We start from the raw sequence: 27233 nt of genomic DNA, 5'->3' as shown, positions 1-27233 counted from the left end.
AACACCCCAGTGTCTCTGGTCCTTCAGGGGAATCCTTGATCTGGCCCAGAGCCCGTGGCTTCAGGTCAGTAGCGCACATTGTGCCGGTTACTCTCTCATTTCTACATTGTCATGTCTCTTGGGCACTTTCCATAGATACTTGGGCTGTGTTCCTTAATCCATGTATCTGTGTAGGTAAGATCACCAGGAAGGCCTCCTCCTGAATCATCTTTGAAGCCCAGCTTATCTTCCAACACTCTCAGCCTTGTTTCAGTACCTTTGGGTTTATCTTGGTGTTACACTTTGATAATCAATCTTGTTTATTGCAAAATCTATATCGTGTTTAAAATTTGAGGCTTTCATAAAACGGTTGTTTAACGTTTATCCGGGAACTACCAATTAATATTTATGTCTGTGTTCGTGTTCTGTATTCCATATGATTGCCTTGTTCTGTCCCATCAGCCAGTGGTATAGGCTGTCAGAGGACAGGATCCTGAAACTAGCTTTTTGTGTAAGAGACCCTAACTTAATAGTGAGCTGTTCTTTAGAATCTTGGTTCAAGTATAGAGTTTAATGTAGTCAAACAGGTAAGACAGTTAATTCAGAAGCAAATCAACAAGGAACCTAGAAAATAGTAGCCAAAACATAGTATTAGAAATACAATAAAATGCTTTCCATAGTTCTTTTTAAGGAAATTAGGTCCTAATGAAAACAGCTTTGAACTTAATTGTCTATCTGTTATTTTGTAGTAATCAAGCTTTCATCCCTTTGACACATCCCTGAAGGGTGTCTGAAGTCGGCCATCAGAATTGTCAGACACAGCTTAGCCCCCATGGATTTCCCATCTAGCGTGTGAACGTTTGTAAGAGTGAAAGAAATGATTATAAGCACACATACCCCCAAGGTCATTTGTTATTACATCACATGACTGCCTCCTTTTGCAAAGCTTAAAACAAAATGTATAGGAACCCCCAAATTAGAGAGCTATCACTCAGAGGAGACTTTATTTTTGTAATCTTTTCTTGGGTGTACTTGATGGTTTTTTTTTCTTTTTAAAAATGTAAATTTGGGACTTCCCTGGTGGCGCAGTGGTTAAGAATCTGCCTGCCAATGCAGGGGACACGGGTTCGAGCCCTGGTCGGGGAAGATCCCACATGCTGCAGAGCAACTAAGCCCCTGTGCCACAACTACTGAGCCTGTGCTCTAGAGCCTGTGAGCCACAACTACTGAGCCCATGCGCCACAACTGCTGAAGCCCGCGTGCCTAGAGCCTGTGCTCCGCAACAAGAGAGGCCACCGCAATGAGAAGCCCGCGCAACGCAAGGAAGAGTAGCCCCTGCTCAACGCAACTAGAGAAAGCTCGTGTGCAGCAACGAAGACCCAATGCAGCCAAAAATAAATTAATTAATTTTTTTAAAAAATGTAAATTTGCCCTAAGTTCTCTTCCGGGGCTTGGCCTGAATCTTCCCCATTTACCCACTGTTTCCAAACCCTCCCTGTGCACCTGGCTAGACTCTGCCCCATGTGCTAGGGAGGAAGGAACCTAGTGTTCTGTGAGGGGCTGAGATATATGAGGCCCATTTTCTGCTTAACTCCATTTACACCTCAAAATGATGTCGCGGTGTTACTAGTATCTGTGTTTTTAAGGAGGGGAAAAAAAGCAGATTTTGCAAAGTTCAGTAGCTTGACCGAGATCTCACAGGGAGGAAGTGGCAGCCGTGGCCTTGACATGAGGAGCTGTACGTCCCCTTGGAGCAGAGATGTTTGGCGAGCAGCTGGGTACCGGCTGGATTGTGCAAATCTTGAATCTGAGTTTGTGTCAGTGTTTGGAGGAAGCCGGCAGTGGCAGGTTGGGGGCACCATTGCCTTTCAGCCATCATTGTACCAGGGCCAGCCGTAACTGGCGATGCCTCCCCTTGCTCAGTAAAGCTGTATTTTGATTCTTTTTCAGTGTAAGAGAATAGAAATTATAGGGTTCTAAAGAAATGTAAATGGACTAAAAAGGTTTTAGTGCCTCTTATTTCTCCCTGTATTAGTTTCCTAACCTGCTCTAACAAAGTACCAAAAACTAGGTGACTGAGAACAACAGAAATGTATTATCTTACAGTTCTGGAGGCTAGAAGTCTAAAATCAAGGTGTCAGCAGGCTTGGCTTCTCCCCAGGGCTCCGAGAGAGAATCTGTTCACTGCCTCTCTCCTACCTTCTGCAGTCTTTGCTCTTCCCTGGCTTGTAGATGCGCCACTCTGATCTCTGCCTTCATTTTCACATGGTGTTCTTGTGTGTGTGTGTGTGCGCGCGCGTGTGTGTGTGCGCGCGTGCGCGTCGCAATTTCCCCTTTTCATAAAGACACCAGTGATACTGGATTATGGCCTCATTTAAAATTCAGCCCATTGTGCTGTCAGTAATCATAGTGCCAATATGGTACCCACGGTCCTCCTGTGCTTGACCTGAAGACAGGATTGGATTCTCCATTGCCCAGATGCTCCAAGGCCTCAATGTTGCTTTCTTGATTTGGGGGTTAGTTGACAGAACTACACACAGCCGAGTCTCTGCCACCCAAGCAGACTAGGTTGGGGAATAAAAGAGATTCTGAGCTTTTTATTACTTGGTGCAAAAATTGTAAGCCCTTCGTGACATCCAGTCATTGTTTTCCGTTATTTGAGACATTGAGGGGTGCTCTTCCGTCTTATTCTTTTGTATCAGCAAAGCAAGAACACGAGCATGCTTTCTCAACAAAGAGCAGCTTTAAGCAGGGAATTTGTGGTCTTCCAAGTTACCCCTTCTCTGGGAAGCATCCTTTGCTCGAGAACAATAGACATTAGTTACAGACTGTTAATTCCTCCTCTTTCCCAGGAGGAGGAGATTGCGTCCACAGCACTGTTGGGGAGTTTCAGAGCCTATGTTAGAGTTTTTCATAAGGAGCTTCTGTAACACCAAAGGAGGCGTTCTAGGCGACCTCAAGAAGGGGGTCTTTTAGTTTATCCAGGCCTTTGCCCTCCCCACCCCCACCAAAGTAGTACTTCCCTTGGGGCCAGGGGGTGAGTGGCAGGTCTGTGGGAAGAGCCATTCTCACTGTGCGTGTGTGTCGTGCAGACACCAGCTGGAGACACCGGGACATTACTCTCGTCTGGCTGCATTCTACGAGGACAAGAAGGGGGTGCTCCATGCCAGTCCGGGGAGAGGTGGCAGCCTGCCCCCTGTCTACTGGCTGCCTTCCATCCACCGGTACATGTACCCCGAGATGAAGGTAGGTCAGCCCCGGACTTAGGTCTGGGGACGGCAGTTGTTGATTATTGTTTTCATGAATAAGGAAATTGTGTCTTGGGCTGATGCCCAAAGTCTGCTTTTGATAGAATAGGATTGTAACCTAAGCATTTGATGCTTTTAAAACATAAGGCAAGTTATCTTAAACTAACATGCTTTCTAATACTTCTGTCATCATGGTGCAGAGCCGTACCGATAGGCCAGCGGTGGTGGACTCCTGGTTCTAGCGATTGCCTCAGGTAGTTTAAAGGCAGACATATGAACTAAAGCTGAAGCGTTTGCGCAGTTAAGATATTTCTTAGTTACAGTAGTTTCGGTATTCCTTTATTGTGTATTTTCTTCCTGAAGTACTTTGTAAATACTAGAATATGTTTATTTACCATTAACGACACGCCCAGCCAAGTGTTAGGCGTTGGGAGGGTACAAAGATCACCCCTCCTCCTCCTTTTTCCCCCATCCCCCCTCCTCCATCCTGCACTTCCCCCTTCCCATCTCCCGCCACCTACAGGTGGTCACAAGATACTTCAGTGGAAATTTCAGGCTCCCTGGTAGAGAAATTATGCCATGAGTTCTAGAGAACTCTGGGAAGGCATCTTGCAAGAGGAGTTGGTCCTTGAAGTATTTGTCTGGGGGAAAGTGAGGGGAGCTAATTCCAGACTGAGGGAAGGCATGAGCGACAGTGGGGACCACGGTCCGTCACTTTGTCAGCACCTTCTGTGAGTTAGACATTCTGCTAGCTATTTATCAGTACCTGCTGCACTTTAAAGTGGATTTTTTTTTTTTTTAAATCCATGTTTTACAGATAAACCAGTTGAGGTTTATAAAGGTTCAGTGACTTGGTTAAGGCCTTATAGCTAGTAGGAGATAGAGCCAGGATGTAAACACAGGCCCGATGCCAAGGCCAGCGCTCACTTAGCCCACTCCACTGCCTTTGTGAGGTCGTGGGCGTGAGAAAGCCCAGGGCAAGGCCGTGGGATGTGAGCAGAATGGTTTGACTGGGATTGAATTTCAATGTCAGCCGGCCGGGAGAGAAAGGATTGGAAAAATAGGTTGGAATCAGATTGTAGAGAATCTTAAATACTAGACCATGGAATTTGAACCTGAATAAGCACCAGTTAGGGTCTTGTTAGGAAAACACAAACTATGTCAGATATTTCGAACTAATTCAATACAGGGAATTGGTAATACAGGAATTGGAAAACCAGAGGCACGGAAAGGTAACAAGATAACCTAAACACTAGAGATACAGACAGCGGCACCACCCTATATTAGTTATCTGTTGCTGCATCACAGATTGCCCCCAAATTAATGGCTTAGAACAGTACATATTTGTTTCTGTGAGTCAGGGATCCAGGCGTGGCTTAGCTGGGTCCCCTCTTCATGGTCTCTCATGAGATTGCAGTCAAGGTTGGGGTCTTATCTGAAGGCTTGACCGGGGAAATAGCCACTTCTGAGCTCACGTGGTTGTTGGGAGGATTGAGTTCCTTGAGGGCTGTTGGACTGAGCGCCTTGCGGACTGTTTGTTGCCCCCAGTGGGTCTCTCCGCAACATGATGGCTTGCTTCATCAAAGCCAACAAGTGAAAAAGACTGTTGGCGAGATGGAAGTCATAATCCTTTGTACCTAACCGTGGAAAGTCACAGCCCTGCAATGTTGCCATATTCTCGTGGTTAAAAGCAAGTTCCTCAAGAGGAAGAGGGGGTTGCATAAGGCCATAAACACCAATAGGTGGGGACGTCCCTGGGGGTTTGGAGGCTGCCTGCCACGTGCTCCTGGGGCTGGAGTAACAAAGAGGGAAAAGTGACGTTATCAAAACCACAGGAGCTGGAGGAGGGGCGCTGCACAGCTGGCGCTCAGACTGCTGGCACTGTGCACCTGCGACGTGTTAAGACATTTTAAGTATACAGTTTGGTGAATTTTTTACAAAGTGAACACATACATAAAGAAAAATTTTAAATAAGCTTATAAAGTAGAGGTCAGATTTAAGACCATTACAGAGGGGGAAAAAAAAAAAACCTGGAAAGTGAGAGGAAGGCAGGATCGCAGTCTCTCTGAGGCCCAACGGTGGCTGGTCAGTGTTCCTCCAGGGAAATGGGAAAGTGGGAGAGAGACAGAAATGCGGGGAGTGAGCCGCAGGAGCAGATGCATTTCCTAGGGGGCTGCAGGTGAAAGGTGAGGGACGAAGCGTGAACCCCGAGGGGCTTGCCAGCAATGGTGAAAGAACAGGAAGAGGAGAGCGTACCTGGCATGAAAGGGCAGAGGGAAGACAGGTGGGAACTGGGCAAGTCAGGAGAAGCAGCTGCAAGGCCACGAGGAGGGAAACGGCTTGGAGCAAAAGCAGGAGAAATGTGGGTGGCGCCGTGCAGCTGGGCCGGAGACGGGTCGAGGCGCCGTCTGCGGGGCCGCCTCTCTCCAAAGTGAGGAGGGCCGCTCGCCGGGCCCAGGAAGGGCAGCCTCCGCACGCCCTCCTGCAGTCCCCCCGCCCCCGCACCGTCGCGGCTCGCATCAGCCTGGCCTTTAAGGGCTTGTGCACCCGCCTCTGCCGCCAGCCTGTACCCTGTGCCAGGGCAGGGCCTGGCCTCCTGTTCATCGTGGGAGCCAGACTGCTTAGCTCAGGGCACAAAGCGAGCACGTGGGAAGTGCTTCTTGCCAGAAGGTACACGTGTCCATGAATGAATGAATAAATAAGTACAGGCAGAATTGAGGACTGCTGGTTTACTCTAGGATTCTAGGGCCCAGGACACATTTGGACAAAACCCTGCCAGACCTTCGTGCAGGAGAGGCACACGTTTAGGGCGTGAAGATAAGCAGAGTGGGCTCTGAGAAGAACCTGAGGGGCTTTGGCTCTGTTCTGTCTGGTTGGCGGGTGGAGGCCGGCAGGGGCTCAGCGGAAGAGTCAGGAGAAGGGAGGGAAGCAGAGGATGCGCGATTTCACGAGAGCGTGCGACTGGATGCAGGGAGCAGCCGTGGTCGCGCGCTGCCCCTCCTCCCGGAGAGCTGGGACGTGGTGGCAAAGGAGTGGCAGAGGGCAGGCGGGGCCCCTCGGGGGACAGCCCTTCCGCAGGCACGGGGCGGGGGGTGGCTGTGGTGCGGGGCGATGCCTTGGGTAGGGAAGCCCTCTCCCGGGTGGTCCGGAGGAGGGGGCCTGGCGGAGCGCTGCGGCCACCCCGGGGCTCGGGTGGCGGGTGCCCCAGGGGGCTGGCAGGTGTCACACCCAGCGCGCGGCCTTGGTGCCGGTGGCACCTGCCTCCAGAAGTGCTCTCACCTGCGTCCCGAACGGGTGAAGAGCAGTGTCCCTTCTGACGCTTTAGCATGAAAGTGACCTTCCAGAAGACTCACAGAGCACCTGGCTTGAAGCCTCACGTCTCGTCGGCGACAGTTGTGGCTGTTGCATGTGGCTTTTCCCACGTGCTAAGGGGTCCACACGGTTTTTCTCAAATGGTCCTTCTAGCCAGATGAAGGATGTGACAGTGGTCTCCCGATTTTACAGATGAGGAAAGAGAGCCCGAAATGTTGGCTGGCTTTCCCGAGGCTTCCCTGTGAGTAGAGGGCAGAGCAGGACAGGCCCCCAGCTTTCCCTGGGTCAGAGCTCGAGCTCCTGACGCCGGGATGTGCCTTGGCGGCAGGGTCCCGGGAGGCGACCCTCAGGGTTGAGGGTCCTCGCATCCAGCACTGAGAGGAGGCGGAGGTGGGCTTAGGTGCGGGGGCTTGTGTCAGGGAGCCCCGTGGGGTAACCTGTCATCTGTGCCCAAACGTCACCTCACACGGGAGCCGGGTCCCTGTACGCTTGGGGTCTCACCCGGCACTGTCAGCGCATCCTTTTCTTCCTTCCGGTGCTCAGTCGTGTTGGGAGCTGAACGTTCTCACTGAGGTGTCCGTCACCTCGGAGAGACTCTCAGAAGTTACGTCCAGCTTCGCTTCCTCTGCACCGCTTCCCCCGGTTGAAGTAGTTTATAAGATCCCTAAACTCACACTTCAGTGTATCAGGGGAGCTGTCGAATGATGGACCTCTAGTTTAAAGATAAGACTTTGAACGTGAAAAATACCATTTTACATGGAAGTAACCGTCCCTTATTGAATCTGTTTGGTGGTACCTTCTTTTTTTTGTTGTCGTTGTTGTCAGGGGAAGGGGTGGTTAGCATACACCTGTATTGAATATTTTTTGCAATATTTCTAACAAGCTATTCCCCTCCCACCTCCTTTTAATTTTTTCAGATCACACACCCAGCTGGCTGCATGTCTCAGTTTATTAAGTTCTTTGGGGAACAGATACTCATCCTTTGGAAATTTGCCTTACTTCGAAAGCGCATCTTGATATTTTCTCCCCCTCCAGTGGGCGTCGTGTGCTATAGAGGTAACTAGAAGCCAAAGTCAGGGACTCTTCCCAAGTTCTCTGCAACAGAAACTGCCCCAGTCTTTCCAGTGTTGACCAAGGCCAGAAGGGATTGAGCCATATCAGGGCTTCAGGGGTTTTAAGCCTGGGAGTGACACGGTTGGATTAATATTGTAGAATGTGGACTCTGGCGGTACGGAAGACGGATCGGGTAACACGTCAGTGGTCTGGTGAGGGAGAAGGGTCTGGGTTAAAGCAGAGAGGATGGATGCTTGATATGTTTGAGAAACCTGGCAAAGCCTGGCGTCTGGGTTGTAAGGTTCTGATGTATGTGACGTAACGGAGGCAGGATCCAGGATGCTGAGGACGGTGAGGCCACCGGGGGGGGGACCAAGGAGGAGCAGGTGGGGGGCAGTGTGACAGAGTTACCTCGGACGTGACGAGTGTGTGCTGCTCTGAGGCCTTCTCGAGCGGTACTCTAGGCACTGCTACAGTTGGGTCAGGACCTTGGGGGACAGGCTGGGCCACAGAGACAGACCTGGGGGTGGCACAGAGGCCGAGCTGATAGCCGGGGGGTGGGTGCCGTCATTTGGGGAGAATGTGAGTGAGGAGGGACGTGCCAGCGTGTAAGGTGCAGGCCTGGGAGGTGAGCCAGCGAAGGCGGAAGGCAGAGGGGGTGTCGGTGTGCAGTCAGAAGAGGGGGAGGGGACCAGGAGATGCGGGGGTCGCGGTGGGTAAGAGTTCTGAGAAGGGAGAGGGTCACCAGCGCCGAATGCTAAGCAGGGCCTTGTGAGACGCAGACTGAAACATGTCCGTTGGGTTTGAGCGCCTCGGTGGAGCTGACAGCTCCGAGAAGGTGGCCACAGGCTGGGAGGGAGGGGCCGGAGGGGCCCGGCGGCCTCACCTCCGCCGTCTCCCCGCAGTGTACTGCTGCTGCTGCCTAGCCAACGTCTCCCTGCCCGGCATCGGGGGCACCGTTCCCGAGTCCAAGCCTTTCTTCTACGTGAATGTGGCCGACATCGAGAGCCTGGAGGTAGAGGTGTCCTACGTGGCCTGTGAGTACGGGGCCCGCCCCATCCTGCCCGCACATCCCTGGCGGGGTCGCCCGGGGCCCTCCTTTTCCCGGCAGCGTCGGGCTGGTTCCCTGTAGGGCCATCCTCCGGGGTCCTGCCGCCTGAAGCCCAGCTCCCGCAGGCACCACCGAGAAGATTTTTGAGGAGAAGCGGGAGCTGTACGACGTCTACGTGGACAACCAGAATGTGAAGACGCACCACGAGCGCCTGCAGCCGCTGCTGAAGATCAACAGTGCCGACCGGGAGAAGTACCGGCGGCTCAGCGAGCAGAGGTAGCTCAGAGCCCGGGGCTGCGGCGGGGGGTGGGGGGTGGGGTGGGGGCTCCCGTCAAGCCCGCCTGCCGCCCCTTCCCTCTGGGCACATTTCTGCCCCTCTGCCGGGAGCCGGGGTTGAGGAAGCTCCCAGCACATACCCATGGGCAGCAGGCATGTGAGGGGAGACTCCTTTCTGGCGGCCTCTGGAATCTGTGAGGCCCGAGGGAGCGTGTTGGTATCAGTGGCGAAATAAATGGTCTCATCACCTCATCCCTATTTTATGACAGTTAGGAAAGGTGGTCACTTGAGTGGGATTACACAGGGGCAGAACCAGCCCTGGACTCCAAGCCCCGTTTATCTTTGCTGCTCTCCCTGCCTTTGGACGGGGGCCAGGATGCGTGTGTCGCTCTGGATCAGCCTCCTTCCTGAGAGGCGGTGGCCCGTGCAGATGCCTGGCCGGTGACCTAGCCCATCGCTGGGGTCCTCGTAGCTGCGCCAGAGGCTGACGGGCATCTCCTCCCCGACAGGCAGATGCTGTTGTATTCCCAGGAGGTAGAAGGAGATTATAACCCCTGTGAAGAGGACCTCTTTGTGCTGTAAGTCGGCCCAGGCGGCGGTCGTGGGCCTCCCCGTGGGTCCCTTAGCACTAACGGCTTTAGCCTGGATCCCTCCCGTGTTACCTGCTGCAGCCCAAGGATGCCCTTTATTGCCACCAAGGGCACTTAGAGCTGGGCTCCACACAGAGTCAACCTGAGCCCCAAAATGCTGTTAGGGGGACCCAGAAAAGTTAAAGCAGCAGGGGAAGGTTTTTAAGAGAAAATGGGAGTCCCCGCAGCTGTCTTCCTGTTGGGCATCTACATCCAGATGTCTGCTGCGTAGGAGCTCTGTGTGTCCCTCGGGATGCAGGGACTTCTCATTCCATTGCTTCCTTTGAATGGAGCAGTTCCTTGAACTGAGTATTATGGGCTAATCAGAAACTTAACTCTTGAAGCGAAGGACATTTCTTTCCTTCAGAGCTGTTGGTGGTCAGGGTGGGAGCCATGGCCTTTGTGCCTCGTAGCGCTGATCCCATTCATAGGCAGCTGTGTGAAATAGTGCTCAGTGATAAGAACAGAATTGGAATTGAACCAGAAACAATCTTCCCAGCTTCCGCTTGGTCTTCCTACCCCGCCTCCCGGGATGGGGGTGGGGAATAGCACTTGAGTTAGAACTGTTTCTGGCTTTGATATTGGCTTTGATAATTCAACAAAGGTGCAGTACTTTGATTCTAATAAAGTGTACTTTCTAATGCATACATGCTGTTTAGCTGTAAAAGTATCTGGGAACTGAGCAGAGAAGCAGCAGACTCATCAAGGCTTGACACGGTCTATTGAATCAGACATTCCAGAGCGCCCGGAGCTGCTTTGGGCACTAGGCACCTTGCTCTGTGGAACACAGCTGAAAAGTCTAGACAGTTAATGCCTTTTCCAACTACAGTTCATATATTCATACAGTACTGTTAAGTTCGTGACATTCAAATCATGCTCTGTGCATAATTAAAACAAAAAAAGCAATCGAAAGCACACAGCTGCGTACAGATGGTGGTGAGCTGTGGCGATACCGGTACCTCCAGGCTGACTCCCCTTCCGCCTTCACTGCCCGCTCCAGCAGGGCTGGCTTCAGGTTGCCCCGTGCCCGCCGCAGCGCCCCTGAGCTCCACCTTTTCTGTGTGGGTGCCTCAGGGCCTGGAGAGCCAATTCAGAGCCCTTCTCTGCCTCTAGGAAGGCTCACCTCCTGCTGCGGGCTCTACTTACCCAGCCAGGGCTTTGAAGGTGAATTTCACTTTCTCACATTAAGTCTTGACCTCAGAACTGCATTATCAGTTTTTTTTGGTTTTGTTTTCTGTCCTTCTCTTCCCTTTATGACTAAGCAGAAAGAGAGGAACCAAGTTTACGGGGCGTCTCCCTGCAGCTGTGTTTAAACCCCTAGTGACCTCCCTCTCAACCGGAAAAGAAATTGTTGGCAGTCAGACCATCAGTTGCTTAGAGATTTTGCTCGTTGTACCACGGTTAACGCCAGTTTTTTGCTGACCTTAGCGGCACTTGAATAACCGTTTAACTTCTATCCTGTTTTCTTCTTTTAAAAGATATGTCTGAGATTTGAAACTATTTAAAAGTGTATCAAGCAAAGCAGTGTAGTTTTGGTTCCCCACGTGCGGCTTACTTGGTGAGCTTTCGTGTCTTTTCTGCCCTCCCTTTCCCACATCTTGTCTTGTGAATGCAGGTTTTTCCTAGAGCAAAACAATCGGATATTTCAGACTTTACTGGAGGTGTCTGCCAGTCAAGACAAAACTCTGACGGCTGAGCATGCCCGGGGCATGGGTCTAGACCCCCAAGGAGACCGGAGCTTTCTCATGGACCTGCTGGAGGCCTACGGCATCGATGTCATGTTGGTCATTGACAACCCCTGTTGCCCATAGGAAGGATGAGTTCACCCAGGCCCCAGATGGCCTGATTTTTAATTAAGTTGACACAAAGGAATACTGTTTATACTTCCAACAAATGTAACTTTTGCATCGCCTTCCTTCCCTTCCTCCCTCCCAAGAGGTAAGATGAGAGCACCTTGGTTTTGTAGGTCGTTGAAAGCTACCGCCTTCAGAGCTGCCGCCGGTTTGGTCTTAGGAGTTATCAAAGCAGATTCTCTCATTGCCTTGTTGAGGGACTTGAGGAGATGGGGCGAAGGCCGCGTATCACCAGGCGCGGGCTGAGCTCTGGAAACGTGGGGCTGGACTGTTGAGAAAGTCTGTTTGGTCCTTGTCGCTTGACGTATCAAGTATAAGACAGCTGTCCATCCAGTGTGGCGTTGGATGTCCACCTGCCTGAAGCAGAAGCTAGACCAGGTGGCCTTTCAAGGTTATTTTAATCAGTTCTGGGAGTCTAGTCTTGGGATCAAATCCCTTTTCCTGTTTATTAGAGTAAATCTGTGTTTTCTCTGTTCACGTAGGTAAGAGACTTCAAAGAGGGACAAAGGATATTTCTGTCACCAAGTGTGAGCTTCTCTAAGGACAGATGACAGGGAGAGGTTGCTTCTCAGTCACCTGAGAGCTAAAATTGTAGAATGAAGCCTTGAAACTTTTCTCTGAGTAAGTTAATGGTGGCCACTCCACGTAATCGTCCTTTTTCTCTGACTCCCCTCCTCTTGGGGACGGGCTGGCAGATTCCTTCGGGCCGATGTTAACAAGAGTGTGTACCAGTTCGGAGCCCTCATAAACAAACTTCTCTTTAGCAGAGACGACATTTGTCGAGCTGCGTAATTGGGACCAGAGATGTACAGGTTTGTTAGAGAGCAAACGTGGCAGTCCCTCCACCCAGGAAAGTAGTTGGGAACCCTGAGAGTGAGCTCCTCTGCTTTGCTCCGGAGTGTTCTGCCCCGAGACAGCTCCTGTCAGCCCTGCCTGTTCCCTTTGGCTGGGGCGTTCGGTGGATGCCAGCTTAGGTGAGACAGCCACAGTCTGTTAGCCAGAGAAGCGAGCTCCTGGAGTAGCGTTTAGGTATTTTGGGGTCTGTTTAGGATTTTGACTTGGGATCCTGGGTTGTTGGTGACAAATAACTTCTTGCCCTTCACCATTCCTGCCTGGCTCTGTTATTGGAATAGCCATCCGTATATCCACGTCTGGGACCAAGTTCCAGCCAGGCAAATGTACACAGAGATAACGTCCAAATAGATGGGTCACATGTCTTATCTCAAGACTAGCTTTATAGGGCTTATTGCTTTATTTAAAAATATTTTCACTGTAGCCCCTTGACATGGAATTGAAGACTAAAGAAATTCGCATGTGGAAATGCACAGACATTGATTAATCAAGGTAGCATCTTTTATGTAAGTATATAAATCAGTTTGGGCATTGAATTGTAAACTGTACATTTTTCCTCCCTGTGGCTTTAGCCTTCATTTCAGTAATACATGTGTTTACAAAAGAAAAAAAGAATCTGTGTTTAGAAGCTGAAGCTTCACTGCCTTTTTCCTGGAAGAGGGACTGGAGAAGAAGTGGCCTTTCTAACTTGGGTCAAGTTATGGTTACTTTTATATACTTTTAGTGGTATCCGAAGGCTCAGGGCTTTCTGTGTTGGGGGTGGGTGGTCAGAAGTGGGGGCGGGCGTAAAAGGGAAGGTCAGATTCTCGTGGAGGACACAGGCAGACCCTCTTTCTGTGCAGCTGGGGAATTTGTTGGGAGAATACTCTATTTAAGCACTTCTGCTCCAGAGGCCTTCTGCGTGTGAACGCTTTTGTTTTTGTGGTATTGTAACTCCAAGCTCAGACGTGCTGATGTAAAGGTAGTAGGATGAAGATGAGATTCCTGTATCTCCCTTTGAATGGTGGGCCCAGGCGTCTGTGCTCCTTTTAGCTCCCTGCCGTCCTAGGCAGCTGTCCATCTGGCATCTCTGTGTGTCCCCCCGATGCTCACGCAGAGGGCTGGGCTGGGGGTGGCCCTGGGAGGGGTGCACCCATGAGGCAGTGCCACTCTGAGGTCATACGCACCCTGGGCTCGGCCGACCTTGAAGAGGAAACCCAAGCATTGGTTCTTCCCTGCATTGCCAGCTTCCTGCGGGGGGGCCAGGAGTCTAGTGCAGCACCCTCTTCTGGGCCGGCCGACGCGCCGTTGCCCTGTGGTTACCCTCGTCACTGCCTGTCGTCCCCCAGGAATGCAGATGTGGCGCCTCTTGCTTCCGAGGTCACAGGTCACCGTTTGAAGGCTCTCTCAGGTGGGCAGCACCCACAGCGTCACTTGCTGCCAGGTCCCCCCGAAAGGGGAGTTCGTAGGTGAGGTACCAGGCAAGACTCCCTGCACAGGCACGGCAGAAGCTAGAGGCCACACAGACCTGCTTGTGTGTCACTGTGGAAATATTTTCTGAGAACCCCCCTGCTTTTGTTTGGAAGCTTTGGAGAATGTCCCTTTCCCTGTCCCCAGAAGGGACAGGGCTTACTGTTGCTACTGTGGCCTTCTGGAGCAGGTCAGGGGCCTCAGGTCCACTGACTGATGGTGGCCTCCTGTCACTCTAGACCCTTGGACCACCTCCCTCCCTCCCCACTGTACCAGCTGGCGTGGTCCTGCTGGGGGACTTTAAGCCTGATCTAACGCCAAGCTGCGAGCCATGTCCTAACTTGGAAACACTGCTGACCTGAGACACGGGGGCTGCCAGGTCACCCGAGTCAAGTTAGAAGAAACTCTCGGTGGCAAGAGTCCTTGTGGGACCTAGAACCCAGGCTTGGGGTCTGTTGATGTCTGTAAGGTACGACAGAGTTCTGGTGAAATGGACTTTTCACTTATGCAGGCTGGGCAGATGGTACCATTCAGCCTTTGGGACAATGTCCAGTTGTCCTCTGGATTAGGACTCTTCAGGAGTCAGAAATGGTAGGACTTATCTTTCACCAGACCAAAAAGTATGGGCCAAATAAGAGTGTAGAATTAGCTTTGGCTTTTGCTAAACCTGAAGCACTCCGTAGGCCTGGTGTAGATCCCTGCTAGTGGAAGTGCCTGTACAGCCCCCGGTGAGTTAGGATTGCTGTGGAGCAGCAGGCATCTGTCTCCCGGAGCCATCCTTCATCCTGGCGTCATGTCTTCCATTTGGCTGAAGAAGGGCCGCTAAATTCATTGATATATCGGTAGAAATAATTTAGTATAGGAATTTGCATTTATAACTTACCTTGTTTTGTCCCACGTGAAAATCAAGATGGGAAATTTAAGTATAGCACAGGGTGCAGATAATTCTCAGTGCCACGTGTGAAGGTTCATTTATCAGTGTAACTCCTATATTTTAGCTAGAAGGTAAAGATAAGTGAAATCATGGCTGAATCACTGTTTTTCATTCTGGTGGTTCTGAGGATGAACTTGCTATTTGTCTTGATACACTGAAAGCCCTTCAAACGCAATAAAAAGGTAAGATTATTCACCTTTAAACCGAGGCCTTTGGGGAACCTTTTGTAAAGGGCAGTGAAGAGTTAACCTTTTAACGGCAGTACAGCAACCCTCCAGGAAGAGGCGGGGACCTCAGGGACTGTTTTTGTTTTGTTTTGTTTTAAATGAAACTGCAGAGCCCAGGGAATGAGCTGAGGTGCTTCCTCCACTCCCAGGACGGAGCATACTTGCAGAGGTAGAGGAGGGGGAGGGGCTGCTGAATAGAATAAGACAGTGAACTTGCTTTGGTGTGATGACAGTTCTCCAACAGGCAAGGTTAGTATGGGGACTGGCGTGTCTCACACGGGCTTTCATCTCCCCGTTAGGTTCCTGGCTGGTGGGCTCAGACTCTGCGAAAGGGCCAGTCCTCGGGTCTTTTCCCTGCATTCCTGCTGTACTTAGTGCCCTGCAGTGAGGATCCTGCAGACCTGGGGCTCACTCCAGCAGGCCAGTCTGTCCCCTCTCATTTCAGGAAAGCCCTTTTGTGATTCAGGTAGGGGAAGAGGAGTTCAGGGCTCCTTTTACTCCCAAGTCATGGATTTTTAATATTCCATTTGTATTACCAGTATACCTCTGTTCCCCGGAGCTACTGGGGTGGAGTGCTGTGGAAAAAGGCTAACTGTGAATTTAGTTCATGTTTTTCTTATAAGAAATGGAAGTTTATTTTTATATCGATATTACTATGTGATGAATTGAGTATGCAGATGTTGGAAGGAAATTTCAAAACTATAATCCTAGAAGAAACGGGCAGTATTGCAATTTGGAAGCAGCTGAGACCCCGTAAGAGTTTCGTTATTTAAATGTTTGGGTGAGTGAATAAGGACTGTCCTGTGAAATCTAACACACAGCCTCTTGAGGAGATAAAGTTGACAGTCCGATGGAGGATGACACACACTCACCAACCTTAAGTAAGATTCTTGTATGAAAGGGGGTGAATGTGATCATGCTGGAGGCAGATGAGAGGCAGGGGTACTTTTATAACTGGCACTTTGACTCATTTGTGGAGCTGGAACACAGGGGCCACTTGGTGAAACTGCACATTTAGAAAGGAAGTAAGAATTTTCCAGAGCTAGAGAAATGATGACGGAGAAGTAAAGCCCTGCTTTCATCTCTTTAGCATTTATTCTAGAAGCTCAGCGTAGTGGGCTTTTAGAGGTAATAGGATCTAAATTCAGAAAATTTATTTAACTACCATGGAAGGCTAGGTATGAATGACCTCTGTTTGCTGTGGAATGCCCCTTTAGACTAATGGTCCATCTACTCTGCTTTCTAAGGACCGCTGGGGGATGCAGGGGTGGGGTGTAGGGTATTATGAACTAGCAGGAGATGATCCACAAAATGACAAATCCACGCACGGGTCACTGAGTTCACTGGTTGTTAACATATACCATTGACATTGGAGTGAAAACTCCTTCCTTTGGCCAAATCAAGCAAAGATAAAAGTCTCAAAACATTTTGAAGGCAGCATCAGGAAATGAGTTTCGGTCTAGCCCTCCAAGACCAGTGAGGAAAGCTGTAGATTCTGTGCTTTTGAACAGACTGGGTAGGAGACTTTAGGGGTACAGAGTAGAGGACAAACAAAACTAACCTCCTTTGTTTATCCCAAGCTTGTTGGCTAAATTTTTTATAGGTCTGAGAGAGAAACCTTTTTTGAAAAAGAAATAGTTGTAAGCCTTGGGAAAAGTTCTGTTTTTGCCAAGTTAGGATCAGCATAGTCTCCCTGTCGCCTTAAATGTCAAACCCCTACTTTGATTAATACCCCAGTGTAAGAGTAACAGCAATAAGAGAAACGGAATCTGTTTTTCTTTCAAGTGTTTACCTCATAGTATGAAATTCGTAAGACAGTTCATAGATCTCACCCTGAATATACTGCATCTGGGTGTGTTGTTCTCTCTCTTCAATGGTGATCATTTTAAAGGCCTAAAGGAAGCTGGGGTTCATCCCGAAGAGTAAATGTTTCTTGAATTGATTTTGTTCTGTGGTACAAATAACATCTGTGTATATCATATGTGTATATATCTGAACCAAGTTGTATGCAGAGAGGTTGATATAACTATATTTACAGAAGACAGTTTTTACAATTAAAATTCACATTTTAACATGAACATGTGTGCTGCAGTCCTTCACTTGGTCCAAGAAATGCGGCTTGTGGTAGGAAGCAGCAACAGCCCAGGGCACGAGCAGAATCCGTGGCGCTCAGCACTGACCTCGCTTACGGTGATGATGGAAGAAACCAGAGCTGGTGCCTGTCCTCCTTGAGGCCACGGTCTGGATACACATTCTCCAGGTAATGGAAACCGAAGTTGGAAATAACCGTCCCCATTCCATCAGAAAAGCCAGGACTGTGCACCCTCCATCGTATCAGACAACTTCTGGAGAAGGACCCCACAGAGACCAAAGCTTTTTTGTTTCACATCTTCCTCCTACTTAAGTTTACTTTAAAACAAACATTATATACTGACACACACACACACAATTTTATTTTTAACCTTCTGGGGAGTGAGTTATTTTAAGGCAGTAGAGACTCAATTCCTAACATTGTTAGCTCTGTGTTCCAAGCCAGGTTCCTACCTTCCAAGTGACATGACCACGTATTACCTATTTCCTAGGGTTGTGGGAACACAGCTAAGCAGTCGCACGTGTAAAGCACTGGCACATAGTAATTACACCCATGCATACAAATTGGCCATGGGGTTAAGCAAAAGGCTTTATACTGAACTATATTTAATATAAAATATCTGCTCTGTTTTTAATAGAAATACTCTTGGTTTTTGAGTGAAATTAGTCTGACAAAAGGTTTGTACTAAACAGGAAGGGGGGACTCGGCTTCTCCTTGCACCCCTCAGCATTCCAGGTCTAGCTGACGAGGGTCTCTCATAGCTGCTGAAACATCCTTTACGTGGCCCTTATATGGAAGGACAACAGAAAGAAGGCAATAGATGATAAGGCAACCATGTTCTCAGAAAACAGTCTGAATCAAGAAAACAAAATTTGAACTAGGACATATTTACATTTAAAAATGAATAAAAACTCATCTGAATTAAATCTCCTTCCCCAATCATATGTTCCATTATTTCTATGGAAAAATTAGAATCACTAAAACACATACATACATGCTGGTAGCCAAGATTCTGTGCTGGTCTGTTGCACTCTCTTATAGAACCAATGTATGCCAGGTTCTCTCGGCTCACGTAGACCGTATTTTCCTGCACCACAGCACTCCCTCCCCCCTCCACAGGCAGTATGGAGCAGCTGCTCCTTAGACTGCATGCTTGGACCTGCCTGCTTTTTGTTTTTGCAAAAGCACAGCTTTTAACACCACTCTGAAGAACACAGAGGTAAACAGGTAAGCATTATTTTATGGGCTTTTCAGTCATGGTCTTTTCATGGCTGCTTTATAATCCTTTAAGCGTTGGTCTTCACTCTCCAAGGGGTTCGTGGGTGCCGGCACATGCACTGTCCTAAAACTGATCTACCCGAGGGTGAGCCAGCCAGTTCTCCTTTCCCTCTTCCCCCTTGTGCAATTTTCCTTCCTCTTTACAAAAAGAAAACCTTACGTCTCATCCAGCTTACTGTGGTGCACTGCCTTCTGGAATATAAAAACCTCAGGGGCGCCAAGGTGATTATCATGCCTAGCTACCGAATCCTTAGCAAGGTAGGTAAGTTTCTGGTTCTCGGTCTTCAGCAAACTAAAGGGGGATCTAATCAAGCTGTTGATAGGTCACTGTGATTTTTGATATGCAACTCAAGAGAACTGCATGACATTGTCGTGATAACAATTTTTTCTGTCCCATCTGCTTACTTATGTATTTACATCTATAAGGTTAAGCCTTGTTTCACCTTAGCTGTAAATAACATGTGCTTTTGGGAGAAGACAGAATGGTGGAATAGAATGACGTGAGCTCACCTCTTCTTACGGAAACAGAATCACAACTAACTGCTGAACAACCGTCGACCAAAAAAAAAACGCTGGAACCTACCAGAAAAGATACCCTATATCCAAAGACAAAGAAGCAGCCACAATGAGATTGTAGGAGGGGTGCAATCGTGATAAAATCAAACCCCGTACATGCCAGGTGGGCAACCCACAAACTGGAAGATAATTATACCACAGAAGTTCTCCCACAGGAGTGAAAGTTCTGAGCCCCATGTCAGGCTCCCCAGCCTGGGGGTCTGGCAACAGGAGGAGGAGCGCCCAGAGAAGCTGGCTTTGAAGGCCCACGAGGTTTGATTTGCAGGAATTCCACAGGACTGGAGGAAACAGAAACTCCACTCTTGGAAGGGCGCACACAGGGTCTCGTGTGCACCACGATCCAGGGAAAAAGCAGAGACCTCGTAACTTACCTGCTAGTATTGGAGGGTCTCCTGCAGAGGTGGGAGGCGGCTGTGGCTCACTGTGGGGACAAGGACACTGGCAGCAGTCGTTCTGGAGAGTATTCATTGGTATGAGCCCTCTTGGAGGCCACCATTTTCTCACCAAGACCTCGCCCTACCCAACAGCCAGTGCTAGGACGCCTCAGGCCAAACAACCAACAGGGTGGGGAACACAGCCCCACCCATCAACAGGTAGGCTACTTAAAGTCCTGCTGAGAACACAGCTGCCCGATAAACACAACCCCTGACACTGGCCTTGCCCACCAGAGGGACAAGACCCAGGTCCACCCACAAGTGGGCAGGCACCAGTCCCTCCCACGAGGAAGCCTGCACAAGCCTCTCAGCCTCAGCCACCAGGAGGCAGACCGCACAAGGAAGAAGAACTACAACTCTGCAGCCTGCAGAATGGAACCCGCAGTCACAAAGTTAGACAAAATGAGATGGCAGAGGAATATGTCCCAGATGAAGGAACAAGATAAAACCCCAGAAAAACAACTAAGAGATAGGCAGTTCACCTGAAGAATTCGTAGTGATGATAGTAAAGATGACCCAAGATCTCAGAAAAGAATGGAGGCACAGATCAAGAAGGTACAAGAAATGTTTAACAAAGAGCTAAAAGATTAAAAGAACAAATAGAGATGAACAAAACAATAACTGAAATGAAAAATACACCAGAAGGAATCAATAGCAGAATAAATGAGGCAGAAGAACGAATAAGTGAACTGGAAGACAGAATGGTGGAAATCACTGCCATGGAACAAAACAAAGAGAAAAGAATGAAAAGAAATGAGGAAAATCCAGGAGACCTCTAGGACAACATTAAACACACCAACATTTGCATTATAAGGATCCCAGAAGGAGCAGAGAGAGAGAACCTGAGAAAATATTTGAAGAGATAATAGCTGAAAACTTCCCTAGTATGGGAAAGGAAACAGTCACCCAAGTCCAGGAAGCACAGAGTCCCAGGCAGGATAAACCCAAGGAGGAATATGCTGAGACACATAGCAATCAAACTGGCAAAAATTGAAGACAAAGTATTAAAAGCAACAAGGGAAAAGCAACATACAATGTACAAGGGAATTCCCATAAGGTTGTCAGCTGGTTTCTCAGCAGAAACTCTGTAGGCCAGAAGGGAGTGGCACGATATACTTAAAGTGATGAAAGGGAAGAACCTACAACCAAGAATACTCTACCCCACAAGGCTCTCATTCATATTTGATGGAGAAATCAAAAGCTTTACAGACGAGCAAAAGCTAAGAGAATTCAGCACCACCAAATCAGCTTTGCAACAAATGCTAAAGGAACTCCTCTAGGCAGAAAAGAAAAGGCCACAACTAGAAACAAGACAATTATGAGTGGAAAAGCTCACCAGTAAAGGCAAACATACAGAAAAGGGAGGAAATCATCTGCACACAAATATATCAAAACCAGCAACTCTAAGAAGACAGCACAAATGCAGGATATTGGCAATGCATTTGAAATTAAAAGACCAACTTATAGCAGTCAGATATATAAACAAGATTGTTTTATCAAAACCTCATGGTAACTGCAAACCAAAAATCTACAATAGATACACACACAGAAAGGAAAAAGGAATCCAAACACTAAAAGTCAGTCATGAAATCACAAGAGAAGAGAACAAAAGAGGAAGGAGAGACATAAACAACATGAAAAGACAACCCACAGAATGGGAGAAAATCTCTGCAAACGATGTGACTGATAAGGGATTAATCTCCAAACAGCTCATGCGACTCAATATCAAAAAAAAAACCCAATCCAAAAATGGGCAGAAGACCTAAATAGACATTTCTCCAAAGAAGACATACAGACACATGAAAAGATGCTTAACGTCACTAATTATTAGAGAAATGCAAATCAAAACTACATCACACCAGTCAGAATGGCCATCATCAAAAAGTCTACAAACAATAAATGCTGGAGAGGGTGTGGAGAAAAGGGAACCCTCTTGCACTGTTGGTGGGAATGTAAATTGGTACAGCCACTATGGAGAACAGTATGGAGATTCCTTAAGAAACTAAAAATAGAGCTACCATATGATCCAGCAATCCCACTCCTGGGCAAATATCTGGAGAAAAACATGGTTTGAAAGGATACATGCACCCCAGTGTTGACTGCAGTGCTGTTTACAATAGCCAAGACACGGAAGCAACCTAAATGTCCATCAACAGAGGAATGGATAAAGAAGATGTGGTGCATATGTACAATGGAATGAATGAAATAATGCCATTTGCAGAAACATGGGTGGACCTGGAGATTATCATACTAAATGATGTAAGTCAGAGAAAGACATATCTTGTGATAGCACTTATATGCAGAATCTAAAAAAAAATGATACAAATGAACTTATTTACAAAACAGAGACAGACTTAGAGAAGGAACTTATGGTTACTAGGGGGAAAGACGGGGAAAGATTGGGAGTTTGGGATTGACATGTACACACTGCTATATTTAAAATAGATAACCAACAAGGACCTGCTTGTATAGCACAGGGAGCTCTACTCAGTACTCTATAATAAACTAATGGGAAAAGACTCTGAAAAAGAAGAGATACATGTATACGTATAACTGAATCACTTTGCTGTACACCTGAAACTAACCTCCAATACAAAAATTTTAAAAAAACTTGAACAAACAACACAGAAAAACTGCTTTTTGATAAATGAACTCTTGGATAAAGAGCATTCTAATAAAATGTTGATTTTTTAATTATCAAAAATTTATAATATTCATCAATTGTATTTCAATAATTTATAACATTTATTCTGTACTGAGTTAACACTTGAAGAACTAAAAAAAAGTTACTTCCACTTACATTTTTTGGTGGCAAGAAGACAGGTCCAATGGAAAGAAAATTTCAAGCATAAAAACATTACATTATGATAGCATTTGCTGAAAGTGGTTTGGAGATAACCATACAAGGATAATCGACATTTTCAATGACAAAAAACTTATTTTTGTAAATGGAGGATGACTGTTAAATTGTTATGTATTTCAATTATACTGAGTATGTTTAAGACAGTGATGTAACAGTTTTATTTTAAAATATCAATATTTACATGACACCAGAAAGTACATACTTTGGCAACTAAGTTCCATGAAAAATTTTAGCTGTCAACTTAAAACTGAGGGGATACATGATTTTTCAGAATACTTTTAGGAAGTACCTAAGCAGAGTAGTGTGTGGACTGCTGCTTTACAAGACTGTGTCCTGTTCAGTTTGGGGGACACCTCTTGTAGTAGAACCACCTGGGGAAGGTGGACACCTTTTTAAAAATGCAGATTCCTGGGCTTCAGCCCCAGACTGAGTTACTAGATTTGGGTTGGGCCCCAAGTGAGTCAGTTTTCAACATGCACCCCAGGTGGTTCTCATGCAAACCAACATTTAAGAAGCACTACTTCAGGGGAAAAAACGTATTTTACAGCTGAAGAGGGAAACACCTCAGGTATGTTTTTGATTAAGGAGAGAACTGAAAGACGCTAAGAATTGGAGCTCACAAAGTAGCAGCACCCATGGAGGAGCCTGGGGAACGGGACGAGGCCGCAGAGGGCAGGCGCTTCCCTAGACTTCCCAGGGCGGCCACAGAGCCCACCAGGAGAGGGCGAGCCACTCAGCCCAGGACCCTGCTTCCCACTCAGGGGAGCGAACAAGGCCTAGCCCTTCTCCATCCACTGAGGGTGGGGATTTCCCAGAACTAGCCTGAGGAAAAGCAGTATGTAGAAGGGACGGGCTGTCACAGAAGAGTCAAAGCATGCGCTGCTGGGAAGCTGGCTGCAAAGCTGGGAAGCACTAGAGAGGAGGGTGGAGGGTACTTGCCATGAACGGGCCCTTGGGATCCTCTGACAGCGCTGCAGGGACGGGGAGGCCTTGGTTGCCTTTTGGTCCCAGGGTAGCCTAAAGTGCAGTCTCGGGCGCCCACCTGCAGCCCGCTCACTGGGCCATGCTTTGCAGCAGCTGCTCCCTCTTCCGAGGGTCACAGAAGAACTGTAGTTTCCTGGGGAGCAGTTTCACCTGCACGGGCATCGCCTCGTATTCCTCGCTGTCGATGCTGAAGGAGCCGCCTGTTCCCTGTGGAGAAGAGAATATTCACAACAGCTCACGCCCACGCTGGCTGGAATTCGTCATCACTAGAGCACCGGAGCAGGTTGTTAGGGAAAAGGTCCTCCTCTCTGAGGCTCTGGTCTAATGTTCTTTGAAAAGAGTATTTCGGTGCCTGTGTCAGACACGGGGCTGGTTCTGGAAACAGCCCTATTCTACCACTATGAAAAAGGTTTCAGTGGCCTCTGTCTCCTCCCAGAGTATTCTGGGATTTGTGAAACAAGGTTATCATTTTCAAATGCTTACTGTAAGACAGGGTCCTGTCACGTCTTTAAGGAAGTCATAGAACATACGTGTATGTCCTCAGCCCTAATCTTTCTCAAATGAAAAGCGAGAAACACAGCCAATTCTCAGAGGAAAGCCATTACAGCCACTTGATGATTCTCATGGTTCTTTAGGACTCGCTTAGCTTTATACCTAAGGTATAGCAACATTAATATTACAGATTCTGTAAAACCCTTCTGTAACTCATGCATTTAATTCAACATTTGCTGTGTTGAAACTATGGTGCCAGCCACTGTGGGGACACCTACCTTTTTGAACACCTTAGTTTAAGAGCCACAGGTCTTCAGAGGCCACCTGTAGTAAGTGTTTTTCCACTTACAGGTTATTCTACTAAGCTTGGCATTTCCCAGTACAGAAAAATTTGCTGCCATCCTGAAAACTGCTTCCAGATCCTTTTTTAAAAATGTGAAGCTAGGACTTCCGTGATGGCGCAGTGGTTAAGAATCTGCCTGCCAATGCAGGGGATGGGTTCAAGCCCTGGTCTGGGAAGATCCCACATGCCACAGAGCAACTAAGACCGTGTGCCACAGCTACTGAACCTGCGCTCTAGAACCCACGAGCCACAACTACTGAGCCCACGTGCCACAGCTACTGAAGCCCCTGCGCCTAGAGCCCATGCTCCACAACAAGAGAAGCCACTGCAGTGAGAAGCCCATGCACCAGAACGAAGAGTAGCCCCCGCTCACAGCAACTAGAGAAAGCCCACGCGCAGCAACAAAGACCCAACGCAGCCAAAAATAAATAAATAAACTAAATAAATTTAAAAGAAAAAGTGAAGCCATAATCCACTACTAACGTTTGCTAACTGGAGAACTTTGTGGGTATAGTAGATATCTGCATAATTTACATTCAGAAAAATAAAAGCTCGGGAGACCTAAGGGTCACTTTACAGAACCTTGGCTTGACAACACCGGAAGTCTTCAGGAGTCCAACTCTAAACCCGTGACTCAGAAGGGGCTTCCGTCATCTTTTCAGGTCTCCCTTAATGTAGCCCAGAGCCTGGCACAGTGCTCAGCACATATAAGGTACCTAAAAAAGGGTCTGTTTATAGGAAGGAGGGGGAAGAAAACAGGAAGGAAGACAGACCGGGAAAGAACCACAAGCTCTGGGACAGCTCACCCCCGCTCACCTCAGGAAGAAGCAAAGTGCAGCGGCTGGCCTGAAGACACTCGGTGCCGTCAGCACGCACCTTGGGGTCTCTCACCTTTTTACTTCTGTTGGTACAGGAAAAAGCAAGCTTGGAAACCAGTGCTGGCAGCTGCATTCAACTGCAAGAACATAGCAAGTTCTGCCTGTCTTTTGATGATATGAAATAGATGGACTCCTAATCTCTTGAACCATGGGGTTCTGTGAATAATTTTCCCCCAGAGATTCTTGCTTAGTGTTGAGATCCATTCTAGTCTGAGCAGGTTTATTTACTGCAGAGAACTGTGCTTGAAGTTAAGACTGGTTTTTCTCTGAATTGTTTTTTATTTTTAAATAGTTCCATGTATACCTAATTCTTGGGCTATTTAAAAAACTCAAATTTAAAAATTGGAATGAAATGAAATTCTTTAGAAAAAAGTACTAAACTTTTGATATTTGGTACTTCTTGTGAGTCTGTTACTTAAAGGAGAAAATTTTTTATTCTAATTTAAACTAGTTATTTATATGAACAACCAGTCTTAGTAGTTCTTGAATGATTCTCCACATTGATATAAACAGTCTACTTAGCACAGTGCAGCTTTACTTTGACTACATGGCTTTAGAGTAGAATTATCGGCCTGTCCGCGCACGCATGCGCGCGCACACACACACACACACACACACACACACACACACACACACCCTCGTGTATATACCCTTCAGCCAGTTAGCGTCAGTGGAAAAGGGGTAAAAGCTAATCTCAGTCCATTCTTTATCATTAATTAACAAGAGTAATTCTTTCATCTATGAAACTTCATCCATTTTCTAAAGCAGCTTTACAATGATCTTATCAGATACCCAGAGGAAATGGACATTACTTGATTTCACTTCCTGTAGAGACCAAAAGGAAACCATGTTATTTCTGCTGCTGAAGATGACGACAGCAACAACGCAGAACATAATGACTTCGTCTAATTTAAGCAGTATCACCGGTTTTTCTTCCTATTTTTGGATGTCAGTATTATGAAGGAGATTCAAATATAGCTGGTTCCACTGGCCAGACTTTCAGTTAAGACACTGTGTGGTTTGTGGACCCTTCCTAGGAGAAGAAAGACTTCTCCCTTCTTCCTTATACTACAGTTAAGTAAATCAAAGGCTGCAGAAGCAGCTATTCAGCAACTGAAGAATTGGTACCAAAGGCAAGAATAACACAAACTGATGAAAGACATTGTACTGCCGGTGCTGGTGCAGAGAATGAAGTAGCCATGGAGACCCGGCCGCGGCAGCAGAAATGTCTAATCCTTAGATGGGCGCCAGAGGGAGCTCTGAGACAGAGCTCATAAAAAGCTGAGAAGATTCCCAGTTGGCATGGTAACACACAGCCTCCTCAGATGCTTTGAAGGCTGGCAGAGGGTTGAGAGCATCCTTAACCAATAAAATTCTGGCAGAGGTAGGGCTTAATAAATCAGACAGGACCTGGAAGGGTATTTTGTAGTGGAAAAGGGAAAAAAGCCTGGAAAATGTCCAAGGTACTCAACACCTTTCCATCAATGCCCTGGGAAGAGGGCAAGGTGGGCTGACATGAATGGTAACGGATGCTGTGAAGTGCTTCACACTGAAGAAGAGTTTTCCCACACAGTCCCTTGCATGAGACTCAAGAACAATCCTGATGGAGGTGACTCTACCACAGCATTCCATACACAGGGAAGAGGACTCAGAGAAGGTGAAGGGTTTGTCCAAGTCATAAGGCCAGTGAGTGGCAAAATCTAGATTTGTACCCAGTCGTTCCGACCCTGAAGCCAAAATTCTGGGCATGACACCACACTACCCTGAATCCTGTCATTTCGGTCGAAAGACAAAGACGGCTCCCGTGCTCTGATCTTCCCGAAATGAATGGGGGAGGCCAAGTAGGAGAGGTGCACTACACATGCCAGCTCAAAGGACAAGGGGATGCTGTGGTTCCCAAAGCAGGCAAGTCCTCGGTTGGATCTCTGTCTTGGAGCGCATGGGCACTCAGATTGGTGAGTCAGAACACAAACTACGTAAGCCTCACAGCCTGCAAACCCCCGTCCACTTACCCTATAGTTATGAAGTCTCCTTTGCTGACCGTGTTGGGTTCCATGCAGATGTTCATGAAGTCTTCTTTGCTCTAAAAAGGTTAGAAAATGAAAATTAATGCTCTAAATTTTGGCTCATGCAGCCTGTCGCCCTCCTTTAGCCTTAGAGGGTCGCGGTCGGAGCTGTGTATTACGGAGGGGACTTTACTTTCAATGACTTTATCCTGAATGTATCCGCAGTCCTTTATTTTTACATTAAGACCTTTATTGAAGTATTTACATACCATAAAATCCATCTCTGTTGCTTGCTTGTTTTTTTACTACATACATAAGCTAGGGAAACACTCAGGCTTGGAGGGTTGTCAGGTTCTGTCACTCACTAATAATCGTAGCTGTTATAGTCTCTAGGGTCCCCTCCCTGGCAGGCCAAGCTTTCAGC

At 47.8% G+C, this 27233-nt stretch overlaps 2 protein-coding genes across 2 annotated transcripts in view; one reads left to right on the top strand and one right to left on the bottom strand.

Moving 5' to 3' along the window:
* DENND11 (DENN domain containing 11) overlaps positions 1–12381 on the top strand; it is a gene marked incomplete at its 5' end in the record, with an annotated part of 44789 nt that extends 32408 nt beyond the window's left edge. The window contains 6 exons of the mRNA XM_082847011.1: positions 3072–3225; positions 7457–7595; positions 8498–8629; positions 8769–8919; positions 9429–9497; positions 11164–12381. Of these exons, the coding sequence (XP_082703137.1) occupies positions 3072–3225; positions 7457–7595; positions 8498–8629; positions 8769–8919; positions 9429–9497; positions 11164–11359 (841 nt within the window). The 3' untranslated portion in view covers positions 11360–12381. The remainder of the gene's footprint in view (positions 1–3071; positions 3226–7456; positions 7596–8497; positions 8630–8768; positions 8920–9428; positions 9498–11163) is intronic.
* Positions 12382–21998: 9617 nt separating this feature from the next.
* Positions 21999–27233, bottom strand: part of AGK (acylglycerol kinase) — an 85400-nt gene continuing 80165 nt past the window's right edge. Inside the window, exons 14-16 of the mRNA XM_082847012.1 lie at positions 26816–26886; positions 24742–24826; positions 21999–23297 (exon numbers count right to left, since the gene is read on the bottom strand). Coding sequence (XP_082703138.1) covers positions 23160–23297; positions 24742–24826; positions 26816–26886 — 294 coding nt within the window. The 3' untranslated portion in view covers positions 21999–23159. The remainder of the gene's footprint in view (positions 23298–24741; positions 24827–26815; positions 26887–27233) is intronic.

This window comes from Leucopleurus acutus, assembly GCF_964270905.1.
Source record: "Leucopleurus acutus genome assembly, chromosome: 9".
NCBI classification, from domain to species: domain Eukaryota; kingdom Metazoa; phylum Chordata; class Mammalia; order Artiodactyla; family Delphinidae; genus Leucopleurus; species Leucopleurus acutus.
Note: the sequence above shows the minus strand (reverse complement) of the source record. Positions and strands in the feature narration are given on the sequence as shown.